Source organism: Somniosus microcephalus, chromosome 20 (genome assembly GCF_052327205.1).
Source record: "Somniosus microcephalus isolate GS21.2 chromosome 20, FLI_Smic_1.0, whole genome shotgun sequence".
In the NCBI taxonomy this organism is placed as follows: domain Eukaryota; kingdom Metazoa; phylum Chordata; class Chondrichthyes; order Squaliformes; family Somniosidae; genus Somniosus; species Somniosus microcephalus.
The window spans coordinates 55054645-55069819 of record NC_141006.1 but is presented as its reverse complement, the minus strand read 5'-3'; the positions used below and the strand labels follow the sequence as shown (position 1 = coordinate 55069819).

The 15175-nt window shown below is 42.8% G+C and overlaps 1 protein-coding gene across 5 annotated transcripts in view; it reads right to left on the bottom strand.

Moving 5' to 3' along the window:
- cep85 (centrosomal protein 85) overlaps positions 1-15175 on the bottom strand; it is a 66821-nt gene that overhangs the window by 48948 nt on the left and 2698 nt on the right. For 3 of the 5 annotated variants that reach the window (XM_085962745.1, XM_085962747.1, XM_085962743.1), the window contains exons 2-3: positions 13781-13902; positions 2367-2436 (exon numbers count right to left, since the gene is read on the bottom strand). In XM_085962745.1, the coding sequence (XP_085818871.1) occupies positions 2367-2421 (55 nt within the window). In that variant the 5' untranslated portion in view covers positions 2422-2436; positions 13781-13902. Of the gene's footprint in view, positions 1-2366; positions 2437-13407; positions 13451-13780; positions 13903-15175 lie in introns of all 5 variants that reach the window. The other 2 variants (XM_085962744.1, XM_085962748.1) reach the window with 2 other exon arrangements.

The window sequence follows — 15175 nt, the reverse complement described above, 5'->3', positions numbered from 1 at the left end:
CCCAAGAATATGTATCCCAGCAAGTTAGAACCTTCAGGAGATGGAAACGGAATAGGTAGGAAAATGAGGATGGGTTGGGGCAGGGGTGGGGGGGGGGAGCAGAAAGAAAACAGGAAAAAAGTGCTAGTTGTGCATGCAGCAGTTTACTCTGCTCAGCAGGACAATGGTGATAACATAGCTCTCAAAGCAAAGCGGCCAGTTAAAAGCAACTCAATTTGTCCACGGCAATAGAGACCCTAAAACAAATTGCTGCAGATGCTGGAAATCTGAAACAAAGACAGAATATGCTGGAAACACTCTGCAGGTCAAGCAGCAACTATAAAGCAAGGAAAAATTCTGACATTTCAAACATTGCCCTTCATCAGAACAGAAGATATTACAGATGGACACACTACATTCTCAGCACCTGTCATCGAGAAAAAAGGACCAGTTTTTAAGATCTGAAGCGAAAGTCAATATTAAAGCCAGATAGCTGAAAATTTCCAATAGAAAGATTAGGGGCTGTTGCTCGAGCTTGTGTTGAGCTTCACTGGGACAGTGTACAAGGCCATGGGCAGAGCGATTAGAGCGAGAGCTAGGCGGAGAATTAAAGTGGAAAGTGACACGGAGTTCAGGGGTTATATGCATGGACAGAACAGAGGTGTTCAGTAAAGTGAACAGCTAATCTGCATTTGTTCTCCCCAATGTAGGAGGCCAACCGCATCATGAGGAGCAAACACAGTATACCAAGTTAGAGGAAGTACAAGTAAATCGCTGTCTCACCCAGAAGTGAGGCCCTGGACAGTGTTGCAGGAGGAGGTTAACAGACAGTTGTTGCATCTACTGAGCTGGCACGGCCAGGTGCCAGGGTGGGGAAGGGAGAAGGTTAGTACATGGGATTGGGATCCAATCAATGGACTGCAGGCAGGGTGGCCTGCAACCCCACGGTTGACCAGCCTTTCCTTCACTCGGTTCCTTCTTATGAGCTGCTCATCGGTAATATCATCCAGTTCTGATGACGGGCTATGCCTGAAATATCAACATTTTTCCTTTCTTTACATATGGACTTGGGAGTGTTTTAAACATTTTCTGTTTTTGTTCCCTACCTCTGTGTCTCACTGTATTATTGTAGAACCTTAACAAATGCATTCACTTCAATTCAAGCCAATCAACTTCAACCTCTGCGCAGCCACAAACTGAAACAGTCCCATTTACAATGAGTGCAGTCACAGCAAGACAACCACCTCTTCAGTGAAAGAAGCCAGCCAACTCAACAGATGGATGGCATCACAAAGATTAGTTTACCTGAACACTGACCACCATCACCATCTCTACAACCTCCAGAATAGTTTCATAATTAGTATAAAGCTGGGAATGCAAAGGCCTTCAAAACAAAAATAATATTCCCAGCAAGTCCATGCCAATGGCATCTGCCGGTGTGTGTTTTGGAAACTGGAGCTTTTTGAAAAGCTGATTCCAGTTACATGCAGCCAAATAACACGAGATTCAAAAGGGCAAGTGCGTTGTTAGCAGGCTGGTTTTATGCATTGGCATCGCACTTGGGGCAGCATACTTTCATGCTGTGATACTTATTTCACCTGGTAGAGTGTTCTACAAGTGATCATTTTTAAATCCATACACACATTTGAGTTTCACAAATGAGCAGTCCCTTAATATATAATTTCAGAATGGTATTCTGCTGAACTGAACTGTTCATATGCTGCTATCTCCATGTGCGCTGACTGCTAGAATCGCTCCAACAGAATGGTCTTTGTGCTGCAGCAAATCATTTTTGAATTCCAGATGCATTTATATGTGAAGTGCTCTACAAATTGTGGAAAGTAAGTTATACTGCTATCAGAAAGACTGGACAGTTTGGGCCTCTTTTCTCTAGAAGAGAGAAGATGGAGAGGTGACCTGATAGAAGTCTTTAAAATTAGGAAGGGGTTTGATAAGGTAGACGTAGAGAACATATTTCAATACAAGACAGTCACTAATAAATCCATTAAGGAATTCAGAAAAAACTTCTTTACTCAGAATGGCGAGAATGTGGAACTCGCTACCACATGGAGTGGTTGAAGCGACGAGCATAGATGCATTTAATAGGAAGCTGGATAAGTACATGGGGGAGAAAGGAATAGAAGGAGAAGTTGATAGGGTGAGATGAAGTAGGCTCGTGTGGAGCACAAACACCGGCACAACTGGTTAGGCTGAATGGCCTGTTTCTGTGCTGTAAAATTCTATGCAATTCAAAATACTCTCTCCAAACACATTTCAAGTGGACACAATATGAAAATTTCACAGCACTGGGTGGCAAAAGTACTTTAAGAAAGCAGGCAATGCAGGAAAAGAATGTTTGTTGTTCAAACAGAGTTTCAGTGCTCTACCTATTGTGTTGGTCTGCTGTTGAATCGAGTCTCTATGCTTCCTGGAGGTAGCCATGTGAAATCAATTCACCTGTTCACAAAATCAAAAAAGGACAAAAATCAGCATTTAACAGAACAAGAATTATGGCTTTTAAAAAAGTGATTGCAATAGATCATATAGCAAACTTTCACTAGCAACACACAAACCAATTCGGACTACTAGATCAGTACAGAAAACGGTGTGAAGTACAAGTTCACTGGTCAAGAAATCAATCAGTCTCTCACCCACGAGGCTTTCTTTCGCTCAGTAATTTTAAAAAAGTTTTCTACTTTTCCATTTCTCCCACCCTTGTATTAATCATCTGTTTCCACAGGCAGATACTGGCTACTCTGTCACAAATAGTAGTGCTGCATTAAAAGGAAATTTATAAAAATCTCACTTCGAGAAATGGGCCAAGGACTCGAACCCTGATCAAATCCTGCTTTGACTGGGAGGTTATTGCATCATGCTGGTGCTCATTGGTATTTCTTTCAAAATAAAATACAGTAAACATGTTTCAGTATCAATATGCTATTTGTTTCCATGAGCGAGTTATGGTTAGAGACTCAAGTTGAAAGCACAACAGACCCCGATTCAGTAATGAGTCTAGAAAACATACGACTGGTTTAAAAGGGCTTTACTCTAAAGATGTGGGTTATATTTAATCCTACTCAAGTGTACAGAAATACAATCTGTACTTAACATGGCTTTAACACAAGCTTGGAGAAGATGGATCTACTTTCTACTACGCAGAAGAACCACAAAAGTCGACAACGAAGTACACTTCAGAGCCTTGTATAAATGTGCATTACTAAACTTTTTTATTTTTTTATTTTTTTTTTATTTTTTTAAAAAGAGTATATTTACTGTCCCTCTCCTACACACCAGCCAAAAGGACAGACCAGTACCCTGCACTCTGCCAATGCCAGTGTTAAACTGGTCACTAGGAGCCCACAAGAGCAGGCAGGTTGATCTCCAGTGAAACATACTTCAACCCCTAGGAAGAGAGAGAATCGAGAAAAAGCATCTTTCTCTCACCGCCTATCCCAGCCGCACTGAAGAAATCAGGACCTTGTATGGGCATCATAAGTCCTACCCCTCCACAGCACCATGCTACCACATAAAACCTACTCGGAAGAAAAGTGCAATGAATACACTGGAGTTTACAATCATTTACTTTGAGCACTGGACTAAACTAGCCAACAGAAGTACAGCTGTATTGCGCCATAAGCATGATGTGCAATTACAGTTCTATTTTGATGGCTACACAAAAGAGTATTTTCAAAACCTCCTTTCTAAAGAGTACAGGCCTCTTCTGACCAGGGTGAAAATTCTTTGTGGCATGTGCAAGGACTGCAACAACAACCCAAAAATCTAAAAATCAGTGGGTTTTAAACTTCTGCTCACCAGTTGGTATAATCCAGATTTCAAAAACAAAAGTTTTCTAGTTTTCTGTTGCAACAGGGAAGAGAGATTAACACAAGACCTAGATTATTACACAATATCAAAACAGGTAGCACATGCAGAAACATGCATGGAGGGCGGGGAGGGAAAAGGAGTGTAATTTGCAAAACCTGCTCCTTCTCACCATTTTTAATGCTGCAGCATAATAGGTAAACGGACACTCAAATAGGAGGGAGATGTTCACCTAATACAGTCAGTGCTGTACAGAGTTTACCCGAAGGCAATTATCTGCAAGTGCTAAATTACAAACCCAGTTTTCTGCTCAAACTTGTCAGTGGACATACTTAAAATTAGCTTTCTACCAGAGTGAGATAATGCATACACACACCGATAAGCCCCATAACAGCCATTTTGCAAGTGAAAAAACTAAATTCAATCACCAACTTAACATTAATGTCAAAAAGGAGCATTAAACTCTGTATAGTTGATGAAAATGGTTTCTTCGGAGTCTCCTTTAACCTTGTATGATTCTAACTGACTTAAGTGTTGGATAAACTATAATACAATGGATTTTTAGTCTGTATTTAATAGCCAGTGGATCTTCATGAAATCATCAAGTATTGTACCATGGGGACCACTCCGTTACGTCCAACACCTACAAGGTCTCAAAAAAATCAACCAGTCCTTGCAAACTACCACGTCATTTCCAACCTCCCTTTCCTCTCCAAAGTCTTTGAACATATTGTCACCTTCCAAATCCATGTCGTTCTTTCCTGCAACTTCCTCTGAATCTCACCAATCCAATTTCCACCCCGTTAAGCACCAAAACAGTCCGAACCAAGGATATTCTCTGTGACTGTGAACATGGTGCATTCTCTCTTCAGCTTTTGGCTCACTCGATCACACCATCCTTCTCCAACCCCTTTCCTTCGTTGTGCAGTTCAGTGGGACTGCCCTCACTTGACTCCACTCTTAGCTATCCAACCACAGCCAAAGCATCTGCAGCAAAGGCTTCCCTTCCCACCCAATTAGCTCTGGGGTCCCTCAGGTCGTTCCCTGGCCTCTTCCTCATCTACATGTTGCTCCTTGGCAACATCATCTGTAGGCATTGGCGTCAATAAAACTCAGGTCTACCTTTCCATTGCCTCTCGTCAGACTGCTTGTCCAATATCCAGATTGTGATCATTGAATCATAGAATAGAATCAGAATGGTTACAGCACAGAAGGAGACCATTCGGCCCATTGAGCCCATGCCAGCTCTCTGCAAGAGATCTTCAGTTAGTCCCACTCCCCCACCCTTTCCCCATAGTCCTGCAAATCTTTTTCCTTCAGGTACTTATCCAATTCCCTTTTGAAAGCCACGATTGAATCTGCCTCCACCACCCTTACAGGCAGTGCATTCCAGATCCTAACCACTTGCTGCGTAACAAAGTTTTTCCTCCTGTCACCTTTGGTTCTTTTGTCAATCACCTTAAATCTGCGTTCTCTGGTTCTCGACCCTTCCACCAATGGGAACCGTTTCTCTCTATTTACTGTGTCTAGACCCATCATGATTTTGAACACCTCTATCAAATCTCCTCTCAGCCTTCACAGCTCCAAGGAGAACAAACCCAGTTTCTCCAGTCTATCCACTTAACTAAAGTCCTTCATCACTAGAACCACTCATAAATCTTTTATGCACCCTCTCGAAGGTCTTCACATCCTTCCTAAAATGTGGTGCCCAGAATTGGACACAATACTCCAGTTGAGGCCAAACCAGTGTTTTATAAAGGCTCATTATAATTTCCACACTTTTGTACTCTAAATACCTCTATTTATGAAGCCCAGGATTCCGTATGCTTTTCTTTAACCGCTTTCTCAACCTGCCCTGCCACCTTCAACGATTTGTGCACACATACCCCCAGGTCTCTGTTCGTGTAGCCACCTTTAGGATTGTACCATTTCGTTTCTATTGCCTCTCCTCGTTCTTCCTACCAAAACATATCACTTTGCACTTGTGTGTTAAATTTCATCTGCCACATGTCCTCCCATTTCACAGGCCTATCTGTCTTCTTGAAGTCTATCACTATCCTCTTCACTGTTCACTATACTTCAAGTTTTGTGCCATCTGCAAATTTTGCCCTGTACACCCAAGTCCAAGTCATTAATATATATCAAGAAAAGCAGTGGTCCTAGAACCGACCCCTGGGGAACACCACTGTATACCTTCCACCAGTCTGAAAAACAACCGTTCACCACTACTCTGTTTCGTGTCACTTAGCCAATTTCGCATCCATGCTGCCACTGTCCCTTTTATGGCACTTTGTTGAACACCTTTTGGAAATCCATGTACACCAAGTCCACTGCATTGCTGTCATCAGCCCTTGCTGTTACCGCATCAAAAAACACGATCAAGTTGGTCAAACACGATTTGCCTTTCCTTAATTAATCCACACCTATCCAAGTGACTTAATTTTGTCCCCGATTACCGTTTCTAAAAGCTTCCCCACTACCGAGGTTAAACTGACTGGCCTGTAGTTGCTGGGTTTATTTTTACACCCTTTTGTGAACAATGGTGTAGCATTTGCAATTCTCCAGTCCTTTGGCACCACCCCCCTATCTATGGAGGATTGGAATATTATGGTATGGCCAGTACCTCTACGATTTTCACCCTCAATTCCCTCAGCATCCTAGATGCATCCCATCCGCGCCTGGTGGTTTATCTACTTTAAGTAGCCGTTCTAATACAGTACCTCTATCAATTTGTATCCTATCAAGTATCTCCACTACCTCCTCCTTCACTATGTCTATGACAGCATCCTTTTCCTTGAAGACAGATGCAAAGTACTCATTTAGTACCTCAGCCATACCCTCTGCCTCCATACATAGGTCTCCTTTTTGATCCCTAATCGGCCCCACCTCTTCTCTTACTATTTATTATGACTATAGAAGACTTCTGGATTACCTTTTATGTTGGCTGCCATTCTATTCTCATACCCTCTCTTTGCCACTCATTTTCTTTTTCACTTCTCCGCTGACCTTTCTATATATAGCCTGATTCTCGGATGTATTTGCAACCCGACATCTGTCATACGTGCTTTTTCTGCTTCATCATATGCTCTGTTTCATCATCCAGGGAGCCCTGTCTATAGTTACCCTGCCTTTCTCCCTAGTGGGAATGTACCTCAACTGTACTTGAACTATTTCCTCTTTAAAAGGCAGCCCATTGTTCCATTACAGTTTTGCCCACCAATCTTTGATTCCAATTTACCCAGGCCAGATCGGTTCTCATCCCACTGAAATTGGCTTTTCCCCAGTTAAACATTTTTACTCTAGATTGCTCCCTGTCCTTTTCCATAGCTAATCTAAACCTTATGATACTATGATCACTGTTCCCTAAATGTTCCCCTACTGACACTTGCTCCACTTGACCTACCTCAGTCCCCAGAACCAGATCCAGCAATGCCTCCTTCCTCGTTGGGCCAGAAACATACTGATCAAGAAAGTTCTCCTGAAAACACACTTCAGAAATTCTTACCCTTCTCTGCCTTTTACACTATTACTATCCCAGTCTATATTAGGATAGTTGAAGTACCCCATTATTGCACCTCTCTGTAATTTCTCTGCAAATTTGCTCCTTCATATCTTTCCCACTAGTTGGTGGCCTATAGCATACACCTGGTAGTGTAATGGCACCTCTATTATTTCTCAACTCTAGCCATATAGATTCTGTCCTCGACCTCTCCAGGATATCCTCCCTCTCCAGCACTAACATTCTCCTTAACCAGTACTGCCACACCACCTCCCATCTTTCCTTCCCTATCTTTCCTGAACATCTTATAACCAGGAATATTTCATACCCAATCCTGCCCTTTTTTGAGCCAGGTCGCAATATTACCACATCATCATATTCCCATGTGGCTATTTGTGCCTGCAGCTCACTTAACTTGTTTACTACGCTTCCTGTGTTCATATACATACACTGTAAACCCATCTTAGACCATCCTGTATTCTCTTAGTTCGTCACCACCTAATACCTTTCTATTTTACTTTAGTGCTCTCGGCCTCTCCCAATCTTTTAATCACTTGATTTCCCCTTTCTAATGTTACATCCTGGTGCCTATACCCCTGCCAAGTTAGATTAAACCCTCCTTACCAGCACTAGCAAACTTCCCCGCGAGGCTATTGGTTCCAGCCCTGTTGAGGTGCAACCTGCCCAGCCTGTACAGGTCCCACCTCCCCCAGAACTGGTCCCAATGCCCCAGGTATCTGAAGCCCTCCCCCCACACCATCTCTCCAGCCACGCATTCATCTGCTCTCTCCTCCTATTTATAAACTCACTCACACGTGGCACAGAGAGTAATCCGGAGATTCCTACCCTTGAGGTCCTGCTTTATAATCTCTTTCCTAGCACCCTAAAATTGGCCTACAGGACCATATCCCCCTTTCTATCTATGTCGTTGGTACCAATATGGACCACGGCGTCTGGCTGTTCACCCTCCCCCTCAATGTTCTGCAGTCACTCAGACATCCTTAGCCCTGGCACCAGGAAGGCAACATACCATCCTGGAGTCACATTTGCAGCCGCAGAAGAGCCTGTCTGCTCCCCTATCGAATCCCCTATGACTATTGCTCTCCCACCACTCCTCTTCCCCCCCCCCAACCCCGTACAGCCAAGTCACCCGTGGTGCCACAGACTTGGCTCTGGCTGTACTCCCCAGAGAAACCATCACCCTCACCAGTACTTGGAACCAAATACTGGTTGGAGAACGAGATGCACTCAGGGAACTCCTGCACTACCCGCCTGGTCACCCATTCCGTCTCTACCTGCGCACTCCTTTGCTGCGGGGTAGCCACAAGGCTCTCAGCCTCACGGATGCACCGCAGTGACGCCAGCTGCTGCTCAAGCTCCTCCAGCTGACGACACCTCCTGCACACATGGTTGTCCAGGACACGGGAAATGTCCTGGATTTCCCACATGGCACAGGATATGCATTCTGTGGGACTGAGCTGCCCTGCCATGCCTCTATTTAATAGATTAACTAACTTACAGAAATTAGTTTGGAGACTATTAAACATGGTGACAGTTTCCATATGGCTCAGACAGCCAAGAGCCCAGGATGGATGATTGAAGTCAGTATACTAAATTCATGATGTAATGGGAAAATTGTAGGATTGGTAATCTGAAAGTGGAGACTAAATGGACCACAGTGCTTTCAGCTAAATCAACTATCTGGTGAGCCTTGGTGGTGTCCTGTACTGTGCATCTTAGCCCTTCACAGGAAACTTTGTGCTATCCAGCACCGACGGGACCGAGCTGTTGCCGTCCCATCAAAACTGCCGGACAAACCAGCGCTAATGTTGAAACATACGGAGATTTTGAGCTCCGTAACTGGCAACAAACTCTGTCAGCTTCTAAATAGTCGGCCGTACCTTGCAAGCGTCTCTGTAGCGTCTCTGTAGCTTAGCAACAGCTTCAGCGAGACCTTGCAGAGCTTGACTGTTGAGAAAAAAGCAACGAAAAGAAAAAACCTACGAAAAGAAAAAAGCCGAACGAAACGGCTCCTGATTTTTGCCGGTGGCTCGAGCTTGCTGGACATTTACCCTCCGGATAACAAAGTTTCCTGTGCTTGGGTTTTCTCAACCAGAAAAACGCAACAAAAACTTTTTACACTTCAAGCTAACCACAAGACTCTTTGCAATCTGCTCTGTTGGACATCAAACAAGATCAAAATAAAATGCCAGCTTACTATTTTAAGTTCTCCGGTCTTCATTATTTTTAAAAAATAAAATGAGTCTTCAAAAGAATCTTCGCGATGAACAAAATTTGGGGGGGGGTGGGGGCACCCAGCTTTAAAATCTTTTTACAGGTAGTTGCTGGAAAAAAGCTATTCAGAATCCATTCCAATGTGCCAGCAATTTGCAAGAGGCCACGTGGCACATTACAGAGCAAGCAAATGCCGGATGCTGAGTTTTTCCAGCATTTTCTGTTGATATTTCGGATTTCCAGCATCCGCAGTATTTTGCTATTGTATTAGTGTTATACTTGTTCCTTTGTATGGTTTACACAGAGGCACTTTTAACTTGGGCATTATTTACATTACAAAGATCTTCCAGTGTTTAGTGCAACAGGATTCTGGGGCTTGAGATGCATGATTAGCGGACCGAACACCAGTCTGTTCAACAAAGAGTCAAGGGCAGGCAATGAATTCACATGGCAGCTTTCAAAACAGGCACACACGTCTTTCGCACATCTCACACGGAAATGAGAATGTAGTGCATCACACAATATTACTCAATACACATCATTCGCTGAAGAAATTTTAAAAGAGCAGCAATTTTTTGCTGTAATTTTAGACAGCCAGAGGTGAAATCTAGGAATCCAGTGTCAGGAATTCCAATCTGTAAGGGCAGACTGAGTGGAGCTGCCCTGAACACACTGGATGCTCTCAGAGCAGGAATATTTTGTACGTGTACATATTTAACTATCAGCAGCACCATGCAGGATATAAGAGATGGGACCACTGCATAGATGAGATTCAGTGACTGCGATTGGGGTCGGGTGGGTGGGGGTGAAGGAAGAAAGAGAAAACCTGAAGTCCCTCAGTGGTTTAACACTCAAACTGCTCCCTATTTACACGAACACAGATACACAGCAGCTCAACAAGGTAGAAAATACGGCACAGCAGGTTCATCCACATGAAAGAGGAAAGAAAGGTTAATGTTTCAGCTGGATACCCTTCATCAGTGCCTTATTACAGATCTCCAGGATTTAGAGCTTTTTGTATTAACCAAAGCAATTGAATATATTGCTTTAAGGTTGGGTTGCAACCAACTTAATAGGTCACACCTAACCTTCAAAATTCAGTATATACAGGTCACCAGAATGTATTCTGCTCAGCAACACAGTTTCACACTGTATTGACCAAGTATCTGACTGAAGCAATAACATGCAATATCATTACTGCATCAGGAATAGCTTGTCCCATAACAGTCAAGACATCAATTATAAGCATAAAATTGGTGAGGATTCACAATGGCTCAGTTGGCAAGAACTAATCGCAGGTTTGATCCTCAATCTGTTCTGGCTGAGCCGATTTCAGCTGGGTAACAATAGGATGGATACAGAAAAAATTAAATTAGCAAGGATTTTTAAAAATAAAACATCCTTTTTTTTTTAAAAAGAGGCCATTTCTAGTTTTATTTGCATTAAAGCACTGTATTAGCCTGCTTACAGGAATACAGACAACATGGTACCATAAAATTGAATTTTTAAACAGTGTTGATTGTGCTGTAAATCATCGACTTCCCATACACCAGAATAGACCCACATCAAATGTTCAGATCAGCAGCACGCTGCTCTTGCCAGAAAGCTGCACAGTAACCAGACACCGAGACACTTTGGCTTTAATCAGTGCACGGCAAATCTGGCTGGGAATGGACTGCTGTGGGTCATGGATAAACCAGAACTTAACTTGCTATTAATTGACCCAAGCCATTCGGTTTAGTCCACACCAGAAACTCTACATCTTTGCTCATACTCTCCCCTCTTCCACCTCTGGACTACTGTGGGTTCCTCCCTCTACTCTACCATGGGTGGGAAGCAGTTTCAGCTAGCTTGCCTTCACATTCTGGAACTCTCCTTAAACCCCTCCATCTCTCTACCTAAAAACCTCCTTATAATCTAAGTCTTTGTGCCTTCATGCACCTCCTGTCAGGCCTGACCAACCACCTGCGAATCGCTGAGCATTTTGCTGCAATACAAACACTAAATAAATCTAAGCTGCTGTGCAGTTCATATTGAAAATTACAGCTCCATTATCCACATCCCAATTAACTGTCAGCACAATTGGCTCCATTATCCACATCCCAATTAACTGTTAGCACGATTGGCTGCCAGAATTTTCACAGGACAAAACTGTGCTCAGGACCTTCAAAAGCCAATGTTACTTTTATATCTGTATTGCTTTTGCCATCATTGCAGCGACTGGGGTACTTCTGTATCATACATGCAAACCAAAAATTGGGAGATTCTTGATTAGTGCTAATTTTCATTATACACCAGCAGTTAAAGGACATACCACTGCTCCTCAAACTAGTTTCAGAATCGCAAACAATTTCTAGGCCCCGTCAAGCACAACTTGCTTTTCAACTCAGGAAAAGTTGCGCTAACAACTTTTTATCAGCTTGGGCTGATAAATGGCAGGTAACATTTGCGCCACAGAAGTGCGAGGCAATGACCACCTCCCCTTGACATTCACCGGCATTACCATCGCCAAATCCCCCACCATCAACATCCTGGGGGTCACCATTGTCCAGGAATTTAACTGGACCAGCCACAAATACTGTGGCCAACAAGAGCAGGTCAGATGCTGCGGCGAGTGTCTCACCTCCTGACTCCCCAAAGCCTTTCCACCATCACCACCTAGAAGGACAAGGGCAGCAGGCGCATGGGAACACCACCACCTCCAAGTTCCCCTCCAAGTCACACACCACTCTGACTTGGAAGTATATCGCCAATCCTTCATCGTCGCTGGGTCAAAATCCTGGAACTCCCTACCTAACAGCACTGTGGGAGCACCTTCACCACACGACTGCAGCGGTTCAAGGCGGCGGCTCACCACCACCTTCGAGGGCAATTAGGGATGGGATATAAATGCTGGCCTTTGCCAGCGATGCCCACATCCCATAAACAAAGTTTTAAAAAAACTGGATTCCTTTTGGCATAAATTATCTCGGTTTTAATACTACACTATATAAAAAAAGGCTTACATTTATTATAGCATCTCATCACATCTGAGGGCATATCAAAGCACATCGTATCAATGTTCAACCACTGCTGTTAGGGGTCCAAGAAACATTAATGACCCATTAATCTGTATTTTTGTGTGTTCAAGGGAGGATAGTTGGACAGAATAAGAGAAGTCCCTGTTCTTCAAGTCGTGCCACAAGATCTTTAGCAGTCACTTGAACTAACAAAATGGAGCCTGTACTACCTAAAACAATACAAGACCCACACAGAATATCAGCAGCAAAACCTCACACACACTTCTGCTGCATACAAAACTCTCAAGATATCTGGAATGCTGCCTCTTGTATTCATACAAGATTAATGCAGAACATTCGCTGAACCAGGGTTACTGCAGTATGAATTGGCTATAGGAAATCTATAGCTTGCCAACTGCTACCCCAAAGTACAATTCTCCCGAAGCTGTCTGCTCCCAGCTACTAGAATCAAATTTCTGAGATATCTGTCTTTGCTACTGTAATCTCCAGTTGCTCTCATTATGTAATTTAATATATAGGAAAAAAAATAAAGTCCCAACCCATTTCAGCATTGGTGGTGTCAGATTGGCTCTGCGGAGAGCTCTCTCCCTCCACCTCCCAAGTCCTTTCTGATTGTGCGCTCGAGTTCCATACCAAAACTTGGTGCATAATTTAGATTGAAATGCCAGTGCTGCATGGTCAGAAGCGTCACTCTTCAGAGGAGACATTAAACCAAGGTCCAATCTGCCTGCTCAATTAGATGTTCCAGATCCACTGGCACAATCTGAAGAGGAGTAATGAGCTCTCCCAATGTTCAGGCCAACATTCCTCCCTCAATAAATACCAAAATAAACCAACTAACTGGTCACTCACCTCATTGATATTTGATAGATACGGAAATGGCTGCCACATTTATCTATAAAAACAGAAACTGAACTTCAAAAGTGAATCATTGTGATTTGTTCAGAGATGTTTCAACAACACGATAAGGCACTGTATTATGCAAGTACTATTTTTTTAATGTCCTTCTGGTATATCAATTACGAGAAATTTCTTGATGTATATGATTTCAGCACATCATAGAAGTGCCAGGAATCATTGTTTGATGCAGACCTTTACAGGTGAACTTTGGTAGAGCTAGTGCAACTGTTTAGACATCTGAAAATATGTCAAGAGTTCCATATTCTGGATAGGCGATACTGCAGAGCTAGCATGCACAAGAGTAATAGTAACCAAATGAACTTACGTAATATACTTTACAATGCGCTGCAGACAGAGACCACTTGAGCCATTCTTGCGCATCTCCCAGTAGCCATCTGAAAAGCAGCAGCACGGTCTGGGAACAGGACGTGGGCCTGTACTCTTTAGCTGGGAAATGGTTAAAAAATTAAAGGAAAAGGGATCCACATCAGATAAAGCACAAAGCTCTGGCAAAAGTTGACAGATTTAAGCCAGTCACAAGTATTGCATTGATCCAAAATGAAACTGCATTCCTAGTTCAGCAACAGATGTGCTCATCACTGCATCAAAGTCAAATTCTACACATATATAGATAACTATTTGAAACATCTGCCTCTAGGACAGTATTTATCTAAATTCAGGGGATAGTATTAGCTTACAGCAGGTTGTGTACAGGACTATTTTTTTTAATGATTAACAGACAGCACCTCACAGCTGTTTAACATTCCACAAGAAGAAACATATACAATAGATAAATTGCAAGATTTAGACTCCAACTCCAGCCCAGCAGGGCTGGTTTCAGAATTAGGACTAAACCAGAAGGGTATACCGCATCACAAAATCAGCAACACAAGCCAAAAAGTTTTATTATTTACAGAGCAATAAATCTCTACGATTCACTATAGGGCAGTAACCTCATCAGGGTGCTTGTTAAAACTCATACATCTATTTTTATAGTGTTCATGAGGGCTGTTTTTCCCTGTCTGAAAGATTGCAGATTAATGCAGTCATTCAGTGATGACAAATAATATTTTACACACAAGGATCCAGGCACGCAGACTGTCGCAAGATTCCAAACTGACCAAAAATGCAAAAGGTGCAACAGTAAAATCAGTTCAAAACTCACTCATGCATCGTACACTGTAAATTATGTGCGCCAAGCTGGTGCTGGTTTGAACTAAATCTGCTCCATTATGCCAGTGTCAATAAGGCCTGTCATCCATCTACACTGACAGGTTAACCCTCCTGTGAACATCCAGTTTTCCAATTACTATTACCAAACAACTTGCATTTTGCCCTGAACATAGAAAACATCCCAAAGCACTTCACAGAGACAGTCAAACATCAATATCTGTGATGTACTGAAAGGCAGCAGTAACCAGTGGGAAAATCAACTACATCTAACATTACAGACCAGTTAATTGAAAATGACTCAGGATAAATATGGCTTCAGCCTGCTTCACCATTCAGCCACAAGAAAACAATGTTTACTATCATTTGCCTAAAATTCCATTAATCTCAGCAGACAGGAAAAGCAAAGCCAGTTAAGAAATCCCACTTGTGTGTAATGGAGATAACTGTGTCCTTGTCTAGAAACAGGGGCAGTTCAGCACCCAAGAAAGACATTGGGCAGAAATAATGCCCCAGTTTTCTCTACTGAAACAAAGATGTCCAGAAATGG